General features: G+C 31.6%; 1 protein-coding gene and 1 pseudogene across 1 annotated transcript; one reads left to right on the top strand and one right to left on the bottom strand.

The window, feature by feature from the left end:
- Window positions 1-1,416: 1,416 nt before the first annotated feature.
- On the bottom strand, window positions 1,417-5,457 carry LOC134685578 (macrophage mannose receptor 1-like). The gene is made up of 2 exons (XM_063545394.1): window positions 5,309-5,457; window positions 1,417-2,590 (listed from the first exon to the last, which is right to left on the bottom strand). Exon 2 carries the CDS (start codon window positions 2,575-2,577, stop codon window positions 1,471-1,473), a length of 1,107 nt encoding a protein of 368 aa, XP_063401464.1. The 5' UTR covers window positions 2,578-2,590; window positions 5,309-5,457; the 3' UTR covers window positions 1,417-1,470.
- Window positions 5,458-11,891: 6,434 nt separating this feature from the next.
- Window positions 11,892-16,018, top strand: LOC134685575 (uncharacterized; annotated as a pseudogene).
- Window positions 16,019-16,350: the final 332 nt, after the last annotated feature.

Raw genomic sequence — 16,350 nt, 5'->3', positions numbered from 1 at the left:
ATGATTTTTATTTTTTGTTTCTTGAGTATAATTGGAAGTTTAGAATGACTTCCATTATCACTGAACAAATATACATTTTTGTTTAGTGGCCAGCTGAAGAACGCCTCCGGGTGCGTGAGTTTCCCTCTATATTGAAGACCCATGGTGTTTTTCGACTGCTGTCCGTTCTATGGTCAGGTTGTTGTCGCTTTGACACGTTCCCCATACATTTCCTATCTCAATTTTATGGTAAACCATGATCAGTCTGTCAACTTAATACCATATAGCGGGTTATTTTCGCGGGTGTTAAATTCGGCAATTTTCATTGAATAAGGTATACGAAATATATTGCGTTTATTATTTTGGCGGATTCAAAAATTTTATCAATACCTTTTCATGAACACTTTTAAATTGGAGGAATTCATTTAATCGACTTTGTTGTATCTGCGAATTTAAGCGAAAATGTAAACCCCGCGAAAATAATACGGTATCAGGTAGTACAAGCATGTGTTTGATCATTCAGGTTGCATATCAACATAACTATTTACTCTATTGGTTCCAGGAATATTTTTAAGAAAACGGTTTACCTTCCTTTCATGTAAAACGTGTATCTTGTTGAAGTATTGTTGAAGGTCGTACGGTGACCTATAATTGTTAATGTTTGCATGTGTCATTTTGGTCTTTTGTGGATAGTTGTCTCAGCGGGAATCATATCACATCTTCTTTTTTATATCTTAACCGATCCGTCTTATTTTTTGTTTTCCCTAAGCGAGTTAAATCATTGTTATTTTGTTATTTTGCATTGAATACGAAGGATGTGTTGTTCGTTTGAAGAGTAGTTTCTTAGTTAGTAACATATAAAAGAATTAGCGGTAAAACGCGAAAAATATCCTCCAGTATAACATATATCATTAATCACTAACCCAGACTCCTCTGAAAATATAAAACATACTAACAAATACTAACAAGCAACAGCATATGTGGCTCAGTTAACCTTGCTAGGTACACGCCCATTAGTATATGGCTAAATTCATATAATCATTAGGTTTTATCATAACTCAGATTTATGATTCTACAGTAATGATTGTAACTCATAGTGCCAAATGAACTTTATCGGCTAGATGATAACGCAAAACACACTGTTCCCACGCTTATCATTGCGTTCAACATTGCTGTGGTTCATAAACAAAGAGAATAATTGTTGTTATGCACAGTTGTGGTGAATTTTTTAAAAGTTTCGATGCGTTCTTCATCTACCATACATTACATCTGGAGAAATACTTTGCGTTCAAATTTTTGCGTTGTATTGTTTTAGAAAATATTCGTCCCATTGATACTCAATGAAATATTGAAGGGTCTTCGTTCAGTAATATTTCATCATCTTGTGATCACTTGGCGAGAACTTATCTTATGGTTTCAAGTAAAAAAAAACAAGAATAAATCAGTGAAATTTATTTTTCATTTTCAAAACTTTTTACAAATGTTCAGTTTTTAGACTAGTAAGCGTTTCTCGCAAACAACCAGATTTTGATTGCTGCAACTATCACCATACCAATTTCCATACATGCTAGATGATTTGACACATAAATTATTATCTGCTTTGGGTTCATTTATCCCCCAGGCCAGGTACGTAGGATGACTGCCATCTATCCAGCTGTATGTCTGATTCCTGTGTTTCTGTAATCCAATCCAAAAATCAGCACCTTGATGTTTAGTAGTTTGACTTATAATGAAATTATATTCCTCTTTGGACCCAATGATAACTAAATCTGAACCATTGTTCCGACAAAATCTACGGGCTTCTGTAAAATCGACTTCAAGTACTGTATTAAATGAATAACAATAATCCTTGTAATATATCCACACACCAGGCCCACATCTTGGATAAACTTGCATTTTGCAAATAAATCTAAATGACATAAAACAGTTGTTGTCATTCCACTTCTTAGGGTATAAACTTAAAAGGTGTATACAGTTCTCGTTATTATTGAAGTTATTCGGTTCGTTTTTTATCCAGTCAGTATAATTCAAAATTGTTCCATCACTCCAGACAAACTTCCCATTATTATGATAATTGCTGAGTCCTATCCACTGAAACGTCTGTGTAAAATTATTTATCAGAAAACTGGTTTCCCTTTCAGTATGAACACTAACAAGATCAGTTCCAATGCTTCGACAATGATCACGAGCCTGAGACCATGTTCGCCGTTCTGGGAATTCTTTATAACACCAATTATCAAAAGTTTGCCAATCATTTGGACATTTTGCCCTAGTTTCTGATATCCGAAAATCTTCATTTCCGCTGTCATTAACTTTAATACATACTTCTGTATTATAGTGAAACTTAATCACAATGTACGTTAGCCCAGCTACTAATCCTATGATAATAACAGTAGTGAATGCTTTCCAAAATTTGATTTTATCATCTTTGCATACATGGTGTGGTTTAGGATCTGGTTGAGGTTCAAAATATGAGTGATGCGAGCCTGGTCGTTTTAAGTCATCATACTTTCGATAATCATTAGAAATGGATGCAAGTTGTGTGTATACTTTCTCTTCAGCTGGTTCATCGTATGTATGATCATTAGCATTCATCATAGTTCAAGTTTTACTGTCAATAAAATGTAGATATATTTATAATTATTATCAATGAAAAGTTTCCTTTATAAAGTACCAAAGTGTTTCTCGGCCGGATACACATTTACATATTTGTACTTTCTTGATAATTGGGGAATACTGGATGTATGAATCATATCAAACTTCGTTTTTCTTTTGCGTGACAATGTCAGGAAATCGAATACAACTTAAACTTGACAAATATATACCACTTATCCCTGATAATAAATGTATGTGAAATGTATTTGATTTTTGCTATTTTCCAATTTAAGCGATCTATCTGTTAAACTCAATTTACTCCTATCTTAACCCTGTTCATTCACAGGACAATATGATGTAAGTCGTGGGGTGGGGTGTAAATAGCATTAAAGAGTCTTTTGCAGGGAAAACACGCATCTGGTGTAATGATGTAAGTCTGGTATCTGTGATTAGTTAAATTAAGTATCAACATAAAATCAGTTTCACAACTTAATGAGTTTTTATGTATAGAAAAAGATGACTGGTCGGTTGATAAATATGTGACTGCATAACGTTTCGTTTGCACAATAGCACTTTTTCCTTGCTTTGTTCCATTTTTAAAAAGATAGAGTTGCTTTGGTTTTTTATTTCTCATTATGGTCGTAGTTTTTTAAAGTCACAGTAATAAGCCTACACTCTATCGTCAATGACAGTTGCAGCGATGGATGCCCGAGGTAATGTGAATTTAACTTCGTTATTGAGATATGCATTTATTTATTCTAAGAATGTTGCCCGAAACACCGATTTTTATTAAAAAAAAATATGTATTTGTTTTTATTATGTTTAATTTTTCTCATGTATATGTAAAACCCAGAAGTGCGATGGGGACGCTAAAGTGTGATGGTCATGCTGAAGTACGATGGTCATGCTGAAGTACGATGATCATGCTGAAGTGCGGTGGTTACGCTGAAGCAGACTTGGGGTAATTGTAATTGTAATCGTTAATCAGCTGTAATTAATTACAATTTTCTTTTGTTAATATTGTGACTTTTGTCAACTCTGAATTGATAGGTAGGAAACCAATTAGGGTTGTTTTTATTGCAATTTCCAATTGAGTATACATATTGTAGCTGTAGGACAATATATATAAAATAAAAGATTAATCAGACATGTGAAAATTACTTTGCTAATGTAATCATTAATTTAATCCGACACTTTCAGAAATGATGTAATCGTTAATTTAATTTAATCGTACAAATGACAAAGTAATTGTAAATTAATCAGTTACATTGAAAGTAATCGGACCCATTTCTGCGCTGAAGCGCAATGGTAACACTGAAGTGCGAAAGGTTATATATCAGACAACAAAATATTATCCAAAATAAAAGATAAACGTGATTGGATTCGAGAATTATCTTTATTAAAGAAAGCTATTCCAAAACATTGGCAGAATATTTAAAAGCAAGAAAGCTCATATAAAACAAAAGTAAATATAAAGAATACAAAAAATCTGCAAATACTACTCAATAAATCATAATATTCATCCAGAAATGAGTAATAAAGAAATATATTCAATACTATTTGTCCCCTATAAGCAAGAAAAACCCGTAGGTTTTCTATAGTGGGAAAGAATCTTTGAAGAAAATGAAAATGTAAAATTTAAAAGCACTCTTGATTTTATATTTAATTACCTAGATAACAACAAATTTAAAATGTTTAAATGGAAATTGCTCCACTTCATCCTTCCATGCAATGAATTGCTAGCTCAGTGGAAAGTATTAGAAAACAATAGTTGTAATTTTTGCAAAGAAATTGACAACTATAGAATGAAATTCAAAACAGTGTGGCTGTATCTATTGATTGACAGATTAAATTCATCCATTGACTGGGACAATTTACGTGAACGTTTGTCTGTAACGACCACTGTTCACGACGTAACCACGATAGACATTTAAACTGTGGGGTCACCACAGGTTTCTTAACGCCTTTAATTATAAAATAATTCGAAAAATTAATCAGGAATAATTTTTATGTTTTGATTTATATAACTGATATAAATCAAAACATCGTGTTTTTTCCTGATTATTTTTTTGAATTACTTTATTAAGGTGTTGAGACCCTTTGGTGACCCAATAGTTTAAGAGTCTTTAAAAAGTGCATAACGAGCAGTGGTCGTTACATACAAACGTTCACCTAAATTGTCCTAGTCAATGGATGCATTTAATGTGTCAATCAATGGCCACAGCCACACTGTTTTGAATTTCATTCTAAACATTTTTTTATTACATGCCGGTATAATAATTCTTACTGGCAAGAAATAAATAAGCTATTACTTTATCTTCAAATAGATAGACACATTCTAACGATAGAAAATTTAACAACTGGCTATAAAATTGCAGATATAAAATATTCTGATATAAACACCCTGATAACCGTTATATTTTTCGCCATATATAAGGCACGTTTTGTTTCAAACAAAAAAGAAACAAAGATAGAAATCTTTAAAAATTTTAAAAAGGAAATAAACAACATAATAAAATTAAATGCGATAAGAAACATTGAAACCGAAAAAAAATTAAATAAAGACGTCAACATATTGTAACCTGTAAGTAAAAGTATTACTGGTTGACAAATTAACATAATGCTAATTACCTTGGCCTAGTCTAAATATTATACCACGAGGTGCCACAAACAAAAAGAATAAAGCATCGCAAATAACCTTTTGATTTGAGTTTTAACATAATTATTCACTTACCTATATGTTTATTTCTATAAATAAACATGATCAAGAATGTAAGCTAGGAGAAATAAAAAAATATCACAATATTAAAGTTAGGCTAACTCCAATACACTATTCTCGAGACACTCCTACACAGGTTGCATGTACATGTGAGAAAGTAAAACAGTAAAAGGTAAACAAACATAATATAATAACAAAACGGTACGGAGTAGAACCGTAATTTTTTCCAGATTTGTAAACAAATACACACACACACAAAAAATGAATGAATTTTTTGTATTGATGTTTATTAATATAATGTATTATGTTTTATTGTAAAATACTAACATTAATATAATATTTTATTATATATTCTCCCTGGATGTATAATAATTGATATACAGGGATACTTAGCCTAATGCTGTAAGCTAGGTAAATTGTTAAACAGCATTTAGTGCAATAAAGATGATTTAATTGTTTAAAAAAAAAAAAAAAAAACTATTCACAAAAGACCAAAATGACACAAACATTAACAACTATACATGTAGGTCACCGTACGGCCTTCAACAATGAGCAAAGCCCATACCGCATAGTCAGCTATAAAAGTCCCCGATAAGACAATGTAAAACAATTCAAACGAGAAGACTAACGACCTTATTTAAAAAGCTCGTTCTTGTAAAGAAATTTACTTCTCCAACAAACATGAATATATATGTGCCTGTCCCAAGACAGGAACCTTTAGTGGTTGTCGTTTGTTTTTGTGTTATATTTTTGTTGTTCGTTCATTTTTTGTACATACGGCCGTTAGTTTTCTCGTTTGATTTGTTTTACATTGTCATTTCGGGGATTTCCATAGCTGACTATGCAGTATGGGCTTTGCTGATTGTTGAAGGCCTTACGGTGACCTATAGTTGTTCATTTCTGTGTCATTATGGTATTTTGTAGAGAGTTGTCTCATTGGAAATCATACACATCTTTTTTTTGTATGAAATACATTGAAAATATAATTGATGTATTCCGTTGCACTTCAGCGTAACAATCATCGCATTTCTACGTTTTATTAATTGCGCAGAGATGCTTCTAACACACATTGAATCCCCACCAGCTCGGGGAAGGTCATCGTTCGATCATATCTTTGATTAAAAGAAAAACAGCAAATAAACATTTAGTCATTAAGACAGAGTTTGAACTCGAATTATAACCTCTTTTATTTGAATAATGCTCCTCATATTATTATATATGTATTATTATACCTAGAGTGACTACCAGGATTTTGTCAACATTTCAAATTATTAGTATTTCCGTGACGACGTCCGGACTAAAAATACTGACGTATTTAACGTATCTCACATGACATTGATAAATATACTTAATATAGATAAGACCGTTGGATTTTCCGTTTGAGTGGTTTTAAAGAAGTACTAATTGGGGCCCTTTGTAGCTTGGTGTTCGGTGTGAGCCATAGCTCCATGTTAAATGTCGTACCCTAGCCTATAATGGTTTACTTTTATAAAGTGCTACTTGGAGAGTTGTCTCACTGGCGCTCATACCACATCTTCCTTTATCTAATTCAAAAGTATTTTTTCTCGCAAATGCAACTGCTTTTCTGCGATAATCATCGTACCCGATTCACCAAATAGAAAATATGTTGATACATGTAATATGAACACAAGGACTAGTAAACATGTTTATTTCCATCCATGTATCTGTGTGATGGTTCCTAAATTTTATTTGTAAATGTTTCTATCAAAGTTATATTGTTAAAAGTACAAATGTGTCACATATCTCAGTATTAAATGTTAGCAGGACTGAGTGTTTGACATGAAAATGAATCTCAAGACATGGCAAATCAGTTTAAAATGAACAATGTCTTGAGATAAGCAGTCACGATTCGATAGAAATACCATCATGTAGCTTGATGACTGAGAAAAGTCAATTTGAATCATTGATTCTTTGTCAGGATTTTGCACAACTTTATCATGTGGAGCAGGATCTGCTTACCCTTCCGGAGCACCTGAGATCACCCCTAGTTTTTGGAGGGGTTCGTGTTGTTTATTTTTTGTTTTCTATGTTGTGTCATGTGTACTATTGTTTTTCTGTTTGTCTTTTTCAGTTTTAGCCTTGTCGTTGTCAGTTTGTTTTAGATTTAAGAGTTTGACTATCCCTTTGGTATCTTTGGTCCCTCTTTTATCAACAAACGATTAGAATGAGTTCATGAAACTTGTCTAGGTTCGGAATATAATACCATTATTATAATTGAACTACTTAATTCAACGTCTTCATGAATTCGTGTATAAACAGAAACTTGTCTAGGTTCGAAATATGTAAAAGCATTATGATAATTGAACTACTTAGCTAAAATTCAAATGCTTTCTAACTTAGAATATGAAATGTGCCCAAGATGGGAATATCATTTTTAGTCCGTTTGTTTCGGGTATATGTATGATCATAGTATTTAATCATCATTTTAATAACTATGATATGCAAGGTTAAACATTAAAAAAATATACAGGTTTTGCACACACTTTTATACATTGCCATTGTTAAGAAGACAATTAATTCGGAATGAGTAGGCATGTAATTCATAGATGGAAAGTTCAAAACTGAATTTCTATAAATATAAAATAACAAACAATTGCACTTTTCCACGACCTGTTTATTTAGTATTGTAAACAAATCCTTCACCTACTATGTAACAACCTCATGACGCAAATACACGCTTAATTTAGATTGTCCTAAGTAAACACTTATGACAAAAAAAACACCCTTTGTTTATGTCGTAAACAAACAATACTATATACTAAGTATTTTTATTGACTATTTTTATTAAATTCATGTTTAACACGTCCGTTTTGAGTGTAATATAGATAAATTAAATCAGTGAAAATGAATATTAGTCAACAACAAAAAAAAACAGATATGAGCCAAATCTCCGTCTTGAAGGCCGTATTTGGACCTTTAATGGTTTACTTTTTATACATTGTGATTTGGATGGAGAGTTGTCTCATTGGCACTTATACCATATCTTTGTATATCTAGATAAAAGTAGTAATGTCATTTCATCTGGTCTTCTGTCCGAATCACTCAAATGTTCCGTTAACTTTAATGAACACATGTGTACAAGTTTCCGTAAAAGTTTTACTGTTAAAGTAAAAGAAAAAATGTGTCAAATATTACCAGGAAGGGGGGCTTTGTTGAGAAACATGGCAAATCAGTTTGATATGAAAATAATTTAAGGTTAGTTTAGATGTAACGATTCGAGAGAAATACCATCCTGCAGCTTTATGATTAAGAGAAGTCAATTCGAACCCTTGATTGTGTGTATTGATTTTGGCTATATATTTGAATATTTTGGGTTCTTTTAGCTTTTAACGAGTGTTTGAATATTAAAAATATTTGCCTCGAGTATCTCTGAAGACTTTAATGGTATGCAAATGCATCTGATGCATAAAGTGTGTGCCGTTTATGTTATTACTTCTAAACTGCGGTCAATTAAATTTGAATTTTATCAAAAGCTTTGGCGGTATACCATTTAGTATATCGGTGAAACGTTCAATATCAAATAGTCAATCGTCAATATATAACGATTTAATCGGTCTTAAATGCGTTCATTGTGTTACTCATAGAAGCATCATAAATTCTTAAACATTTTACCAACCCTGAATTTATAACTGGTGTAAACATTAATAAAAATAGACAGCCTATGTACATTTGCTCTGTAAACATCAGTCTTTGTGCTTCATATAGTAATGTGCAAAAAGGACTCTTGCTGAAATCTCAGTTCTCTAAAAAAAAAGATGGTATTATGATGTCATACCTGCCAACTGACACTATTTACGGGGGATTTCCCCCATGGAGGTTCCCAAGTTGAAATTTTTAAAGAGCAATTATGTCCACAATTTTAACAAAACAATTAATTTGACAATGAATTGAGGCTTATAAAAGTATGAAGAAGCCAAAAAACAACATTACACTGAAATAAAGGACCCCTAGAAGTTTTTTTTAGGAGTATGGCAGCCATCTTGCAGGCTAAACCTCCTTGGGCATTTTGAAAACTTGAAACTTGACAGGTATGTGATGTATTAGCGTACATAAACAACATGGCAAATAAAGTACTAAAAGGGTACACACAAATACAAATATAAAGCTATTCAAATTTATAGCATCCAACGCTCACCTTTGGGTCCATCCGCATTTGGTACACCAAATACAGAGCCATGACAAAAGTCATATTAAGGCACCAATAGGAACCTACTCATATAAATTAAAATAAAGATAAAACTGTAAAAGTTCATAAAATGATAAACACCAATTGTTTTTAGTAAACCAACAAGTACATGTACCGCATGATGAAATTTCTAAAAAAGAAAAGAAAAGAAATTATTTCACAAACCATGTCTTATTCTTAATTGTTTGCTCAGACTTCGATTACGCTTTTCAAAATTTGAGTTGCAGCTGCAAGCTTTTGAATAGTGTTGAAGTGAGAAGTGTTTGTTCTATACTCAATCGGAGTTGGTAAACGGAGTGAGTTAAGAATATTTTCTATCTTGCACAGCTACTTTTACCTAGGTATTATTTCTGTACTTAAAATCTGTAGTACTGGAAATTTACTTGTAATATTTAGTACTATTTCTTTACTGTAAAATTATTGTAATACTGAGGTACTTGTATTTTCCAGTACATGTAATTCATGATAAAATTCAAACCCCCAAAATAGATCATTTATTATACATTTTTAGAATTATTTATACCTGGGACTATTATGCTATTATACTTAGCGTACTAACTTAGCATAATAGTCCCAGTCCCGTATATTATATCAAATATTATTGGATGCCGAATTGACTTTAAATGCATACCGATTTGACTAGATGCCAATTTAACCAGGTGCCCATTTGACTTTTTCTATGGGTGCCGATTTGACCAGGTGCCGATTTGACTTGTACCCACAAACCTTCTCTTTTTTTTCTGAAACAATAGCATAACATCACAACATAGAAAACCACACTATAAATTATCAATTGGAAGGCTTATCCCAATAAAAAAAAACGTAAATTAACACACTTTGAATGAATAAATTTGATCTGCGATACCTGAATGCAAATGCACAGTTTAACAACATAATAGGGACAAACATTCAGGGCCAAAAAGCAAACAAACAAGTCCAAACAAAGCCATGGCAAGACACCACAGCGAAATATTTAACCCTTCGAAAAAAATCGCTTTTGAAAAAAAAACGTTTTAATAAAATCTACAGGTAAATAAAAAATAACTTTGTCGTTTTAGATGTACTACTAATAAATGTGTATAAAATTCATCCAATAATGAGAAATACCAAGAAAGTTCTGTCATATAAATTATTTATATTATTTAACACTAGATACAAATTGGGGTGAATATCAACAATATAACTATACAATTAGAGCTAACGAAAACTTCCTTGTACAGATTTTAGTAGAATAATCTTGATATTCATACAAATGAAGTTAGAAGAATTTAAAATAAGTAGAAATTCCAAATAATCAAAGCTGGTATATAGGCAAGATCCATATTAATATAAAATAACAAAATAAACATTATAGACAGTATTTACAGTTCGAATATACTAAAAAATACGGTTTGAGAGTGCTCGCAGTTACCAACAGCTAATTAAAAGCCAAACGACTACTATTTTAACAACGAGGCAACTTTGGTATTAACTTCTTTTATGGAAAGAAATGATACTTATTGAGCGAGGACGAAATACTAGCTTGTACGTGTCCATTTTTGGAAACATATCTGTACATATTTTAAAGATTGTTTATTACCAATTTCGGTGATTTCATTGTGTAAATAAGAGACTAATCCGCTTCTACATGATGTCTACTAGTTACTTGACATAACTTATCAACGCTTTTTAGACTCAAATGACTAGTATCACGTAAAGATCAGAATCTGCTTACACAGACTGATCCCCTATGATAATCTCCTGTTTTGTTATTGGTTAGTGTAACTAAGTCCTTATCTGTCGTCGGTGTACTTTGTTAACTTGTTTATTTTACGGTTGTTTTGGGGCGTTGTTAGTTTGTCTTCGAATATAATGAGTCTGAATATCACTTTGATATTTTCCACTTCTCCTTTGAAATTTGGAAGAATGGAACTTTTTTCCAAATTATTGCGTCCAAGATATGATTCATTTTATACACTTTACATACTAGAAACACAGAAATTCTTCCTTGTATTTTAGAATTTTGGATTATTAACCGTGAGATTAAACGGCCTTCCTGGATCAAGCCATCGAATGACTGGTAGTATCGCAAATATTATCCAGCATATTTGTTCTTCACCTTTCATTTGTGTAAATATCCATCAAGTAATTTGTTTTGAATAATAGAAAGGGTGCGAAATTTGTTCTAAGTTTCAAACAATTTGTAACGCCTAAGGATTCATTTTTTTGCAAGCATGTGTATACATATTGATGAAATTCTACAACCACAATAGTTGTTATGCAAATGATAATATCAGTTACATAAAACATATTTATATTGTGTATTACGTCAAACATGCTTTTTGCAATATCTTTAATTACGTAAGGAAAAAGGCGCGTTTATACTACAGATACAGGATCGATGACACGTTCCAGATATTTTTACAGGGAAATAAGCAGGATACGCAAAATATCACGGGTCTCAGTCGTTATAAATATGGACAATTATAACTTCGACCATTGTTATAAGAATATCTGAAGGAGTAAGTATTTTTGTAATCTTTCGAAAGTAAAACGACCTACTTTTTTTTTAAATTAAGTATATATATTTTAAGCTAAAAGGATCACAAGTTTTCTTCAAAGTTTGTTTTAGGTAGAAGTGTGCTGCTTTGATGTTGCTCAATCTTCAGTTTTATATATTTTGTTTTGTTGGTGCACAGTTAGTGCTCTGATCGTATAAGAAGCTCATTGTAATTGGGTTTTTTTAAGAAATTAAGTTTAAGATGTCATAAACATAATATGTACCAGAAACTGAATAAACAACCAATAAATATATATGAAATGAAATTAAAAAGGATTTTAAGCGAACAAAAACAAATACACATATATAAACAGGTAACACAAGTTTATGACGCATTCCATATCTTTCAATTAATGTAAATTATGTTCATTTATTTTGTTTTTCAATTAATAAGTGTTAGTTATTACTCACTTGAATAATATTTTGACAAATTGAACACTTGAATCAAAAATCATTTACTTTGTAGATTTTAATCATGAAATGTGCACTATTACTGACTTTCGTCGTACTCCTAGTTGTTTGTACTGAAGAAACACATGCCTGGTTTGGAGGAGGTGGAAGTTCTCGTTCTAGTTCTAGAAGTAGCGAATCATCCAGGTCATTGAGTAGATCTGGTTCTTCAAACACAAACCGGAAAAGTGGCGGAGGGTGGTGGGGTGGTAGTAGGAGATCTAGTTCCAGTAGATCCGGTTCTTCGTCAGCGACAAAGTCAGTTCAGAAACAAGAAAAGCCAAAAGCAAGTGTTATTGATAAAGTGAAAGGGGCAATAGGTGGAGCCATTGCTACTGTAAAAGCAAAGACGAAAGAGGCAAAGGATTATGTGAAAGGTTACGTTAATGGCGCAAAAGAGATGCACAGCACATATAAGTAAGTTTGATCAATCTGAATTAACAATTGGCCGATATTTGGTTGCTTGATGTCTAAAGGCAAATTCTTCATGCAAAATCTTGATTTATGGAATTAAAAAAAGCATCATAAAAGTATCGTACGAGAATACGCGTATTTATAACTATATGGTGATAGTTAGTGTCAAAATTACTGTTAATGTATACTAGTCAACAAAAGAAACGATACAAGACTTTTTTCAAATTAAAGATAAAGTTTTCTGTTTCTAGGACCAATATTGAAGGTAGTAATACTTAATGACCATGGATATATCAATTCTTTTTAAAAAAAACATTTTTTTTGGCTTTCATGACGCCATTTGGCGTAATTTTACTTTTTTGACAATATTGACATAAAACGACAATTTTAAAAACAGAACTTCCAAAGAATGATGCCAACCACTCGACAATGTTTGCCATTAATTATTTTTTTTAAATCATACAGTTTCTTCGTTTATTTCTAAAGCAAAGTTCGGCTCCATAAAAGAAATCGTTAAAATGTATACATTATCAATTAATTTGCCATAGACAGTATGTGTAAAGCGAATTTAAAAAGCTGTTACAATCTTAAAACTTATCTGAAAGGTTCCAAATTTACAGTGTGTTGTTTCCATATCTATGGCATTGATTTCAGATGAAGAAAAACAAATGTTTTTGCATTTTTTGAGATTTCTATAAACCCTGTTTTTACCAAAAATTAAAAAAAAAAAAAATACTTCAACCCATTAGTTACAACATGAACATAACTTGATTAGCATATTCGATAATTTTTAAAAAATTTGAAAATTCATTTAGTACTTAGAAAATTGTGTGTCGATTTTCTATCCAATTTTCCGCAAAAGTAATTTGCACCCTATGATTGTTCTCACAGAATTTATTATTTTTCGACAGTTTTTTGATTTTCATTATCATATGTGCATACATTGCAAATGAAAGCTTTTTAATATAGTGTATCTCATTTTGTTTTATATTTAATATTTTTTGATAAATTTTATTTCAAAGTCGTGTATCGTTTCTTTTGTTGACTAGTATATATCTAAATACATGTATAATTGTTTACAATCAGTACAAATGTAATACTGTATAAAAAAAAATACTTGACATTATTGAATGATAATTTATAGAACTTAACCTACTGACATAGAGGTCATGACGTTCAACTTACTAATATTGGCGACTGTCCTTCATCAGTGCAATATGAGTCAATGTACATTACCTATAAGAGAGATCTATCAAACAATTTCAAGATTGAAGTGACGAAGGATTTTTAGTCCTTCGACTATAAGCACACACAACAAAATGTATATTTTGCCTAGATCTTTAAATAATGTTTTAAATGGCCTATAATATATATAACATATAAACAGTGAAATGAAAACTGTCACTTAACAAATGGTAAAAGACGACAAAAGTGCAAAAGGAACAGACAAGTACTTTCATGCAAAAGCCAACTTCAAGGCAGCACAACATGGTCCTGGTGGTAAAGCAGCGGCAAAGCATATCAGGTAACTATATCCTCTTGAAATAAGAAAAATGATTCTCCACAACAAACAATCTATTATAGATCCTTCGACCACTCGGTTCAATGAAATGAACAATGATAAAATCCACATACCGTTAATATACCACCCAGTAAAATATTGCAATAAACTGTTCGACAGAGTGGGCATGAGTTCTGTTTGGGATAACTGACTTGGGGCATATCATTTCTGCCATAGCCATATCACTTTTTTTCGGGGGGGGGGGGGGGGGGGGGACAGAGAGAAAACTACATGAATGGTGCAAATGATTTAGAAATAGAAAAAATGTCATTATTATGAACATAATGAGAAGTGGTATGATAACCATGCATACGCAATGAGGTAACTATCAACCAATTGAAATATCAATTGCAGTGGATGTAAGCAAGTAAAGGCAACCATACAAACTTCAGCAATGAGAAAAACCCATACGTACAGTTGGCTATAAAAGGCTCTGACCTGACAAAATATGTTATCATTTAATTGAGAAACTGAAGGCCTTGTGCATTACAAAACAATTTATTAAAAATGAATATGACAGACATAAACCAATGACATTAATATATTCACCTGTAAAAGAAAAAGATCACAACTCTATCAGTTAGAAATATATATTTTCAAATTTTACCATTTTTAATATTGATGAGTAAACCGTCAGCCAGAAACCAAAGAACTGGTAAGTATACAACATTCAAATATGATTGAAACTCCTACCGTATAGCAAGCTAAAACAATCTATAAAAGAAAGAGAGAAAAACAAATGTCCTGATTCATTCTTACCACCATAATAAGCTAAAAAAAGCAAAATGGACAGCTTACAATCAACAAGTTATTGAATAATTGTCTTTTGTCTTTTAACAGGGGCATAAACAATGTGACGGGGTTTAACATGTTTGTGAAACATTCACTTGTCAGTGGTGTAACAACACAACATAAAAACCATAATAACACGTTGGAAAGAGCTTGACTCGTCAGACCGGTACTAAGAAAAAAAACAAAAAACACAAAAACACAAATGGCAATACATTCCGATCTTTGACTTCTCACAGTCATTGAAAACAAGAACAAAGATGTTGTAATGCTTATAGAAAATTGATTTTAAGTTTATATGCTTACACAAATGAAAATAAAATTACAGACAGAAACAAGAATGTTTTATAAATGTAAATGTTAATCAAGTAAATCCTGTTCATCTGTGATATGTATTCATATTATAAAAAATGATAATGAGTTGTCTATCTTAATTAAAATAAGGATAGAAAAGACGTAAGACAGTGGTTTTTTTTTTTATCACACTTAAATCTGTATTTTTTCTTGTGTTTTAGTGATGTAAGAGAAGCTTATCAAACGGCATTTCAAAAAGGAAAAAATGTAATTGGGAAAGTAAGTGACGAAGGATACGATATATATGCTGCTGACTCCGCTAAAGACCAAGAGGCTAACAGACATGGACAAAATGGTGGAAATCCAAATAAATATCGCACTAAAGATATTCCTGACAAATACAAAAAATAATGTTGCCATAGTTAGAATTGTTATGCTTAAGAGATCAGTTTATAAAACATGTTTCTCTTGTGTTATATTTTTATCGTTGATAAAATGTCCTTTGTACAGAAGACCAAATTATTTATAGCTACCTTTAGGTTGAATCTAAATCAAAGTACAACTTCCACGTGTACCTACCTCTGCATTGCTCTAATTTTTTTTAGCTATGATGGCTAGAAAGTATACTATTTTTAACAAAGTATGAAAAATCAAATAAACAATCAAACTCATTGTATTCGGCCTGGATCCGTCACTGTCCATCGTCTTTGCAAAATTTACACCGATTTTGTTGATTGTGCTAGTTGAAAGGACTGGAATGACATTTGATATATATATATACAGTAAGGTTTATTCAACAGTTG

This window comes from Mytilus trossulus, chromosome 9, assembly GCF_036588685.1.
Source record: "Mytilus trossulus isolate FHL-02 chromosome 9, PNRI_Mtr1.1.1.hap1, whole genome shotgun sequence".
In the NCBI taxonomy this organism is placed as follows: Eukaryota; Metazoa; Mollusca; class Bivalvia; order Mytilida; family Mytilidae; genus Mytilus; species Mytilus trossulus.
This window is presented reverse-complemented; position numbering and strand designations above follow the sequence as displayed.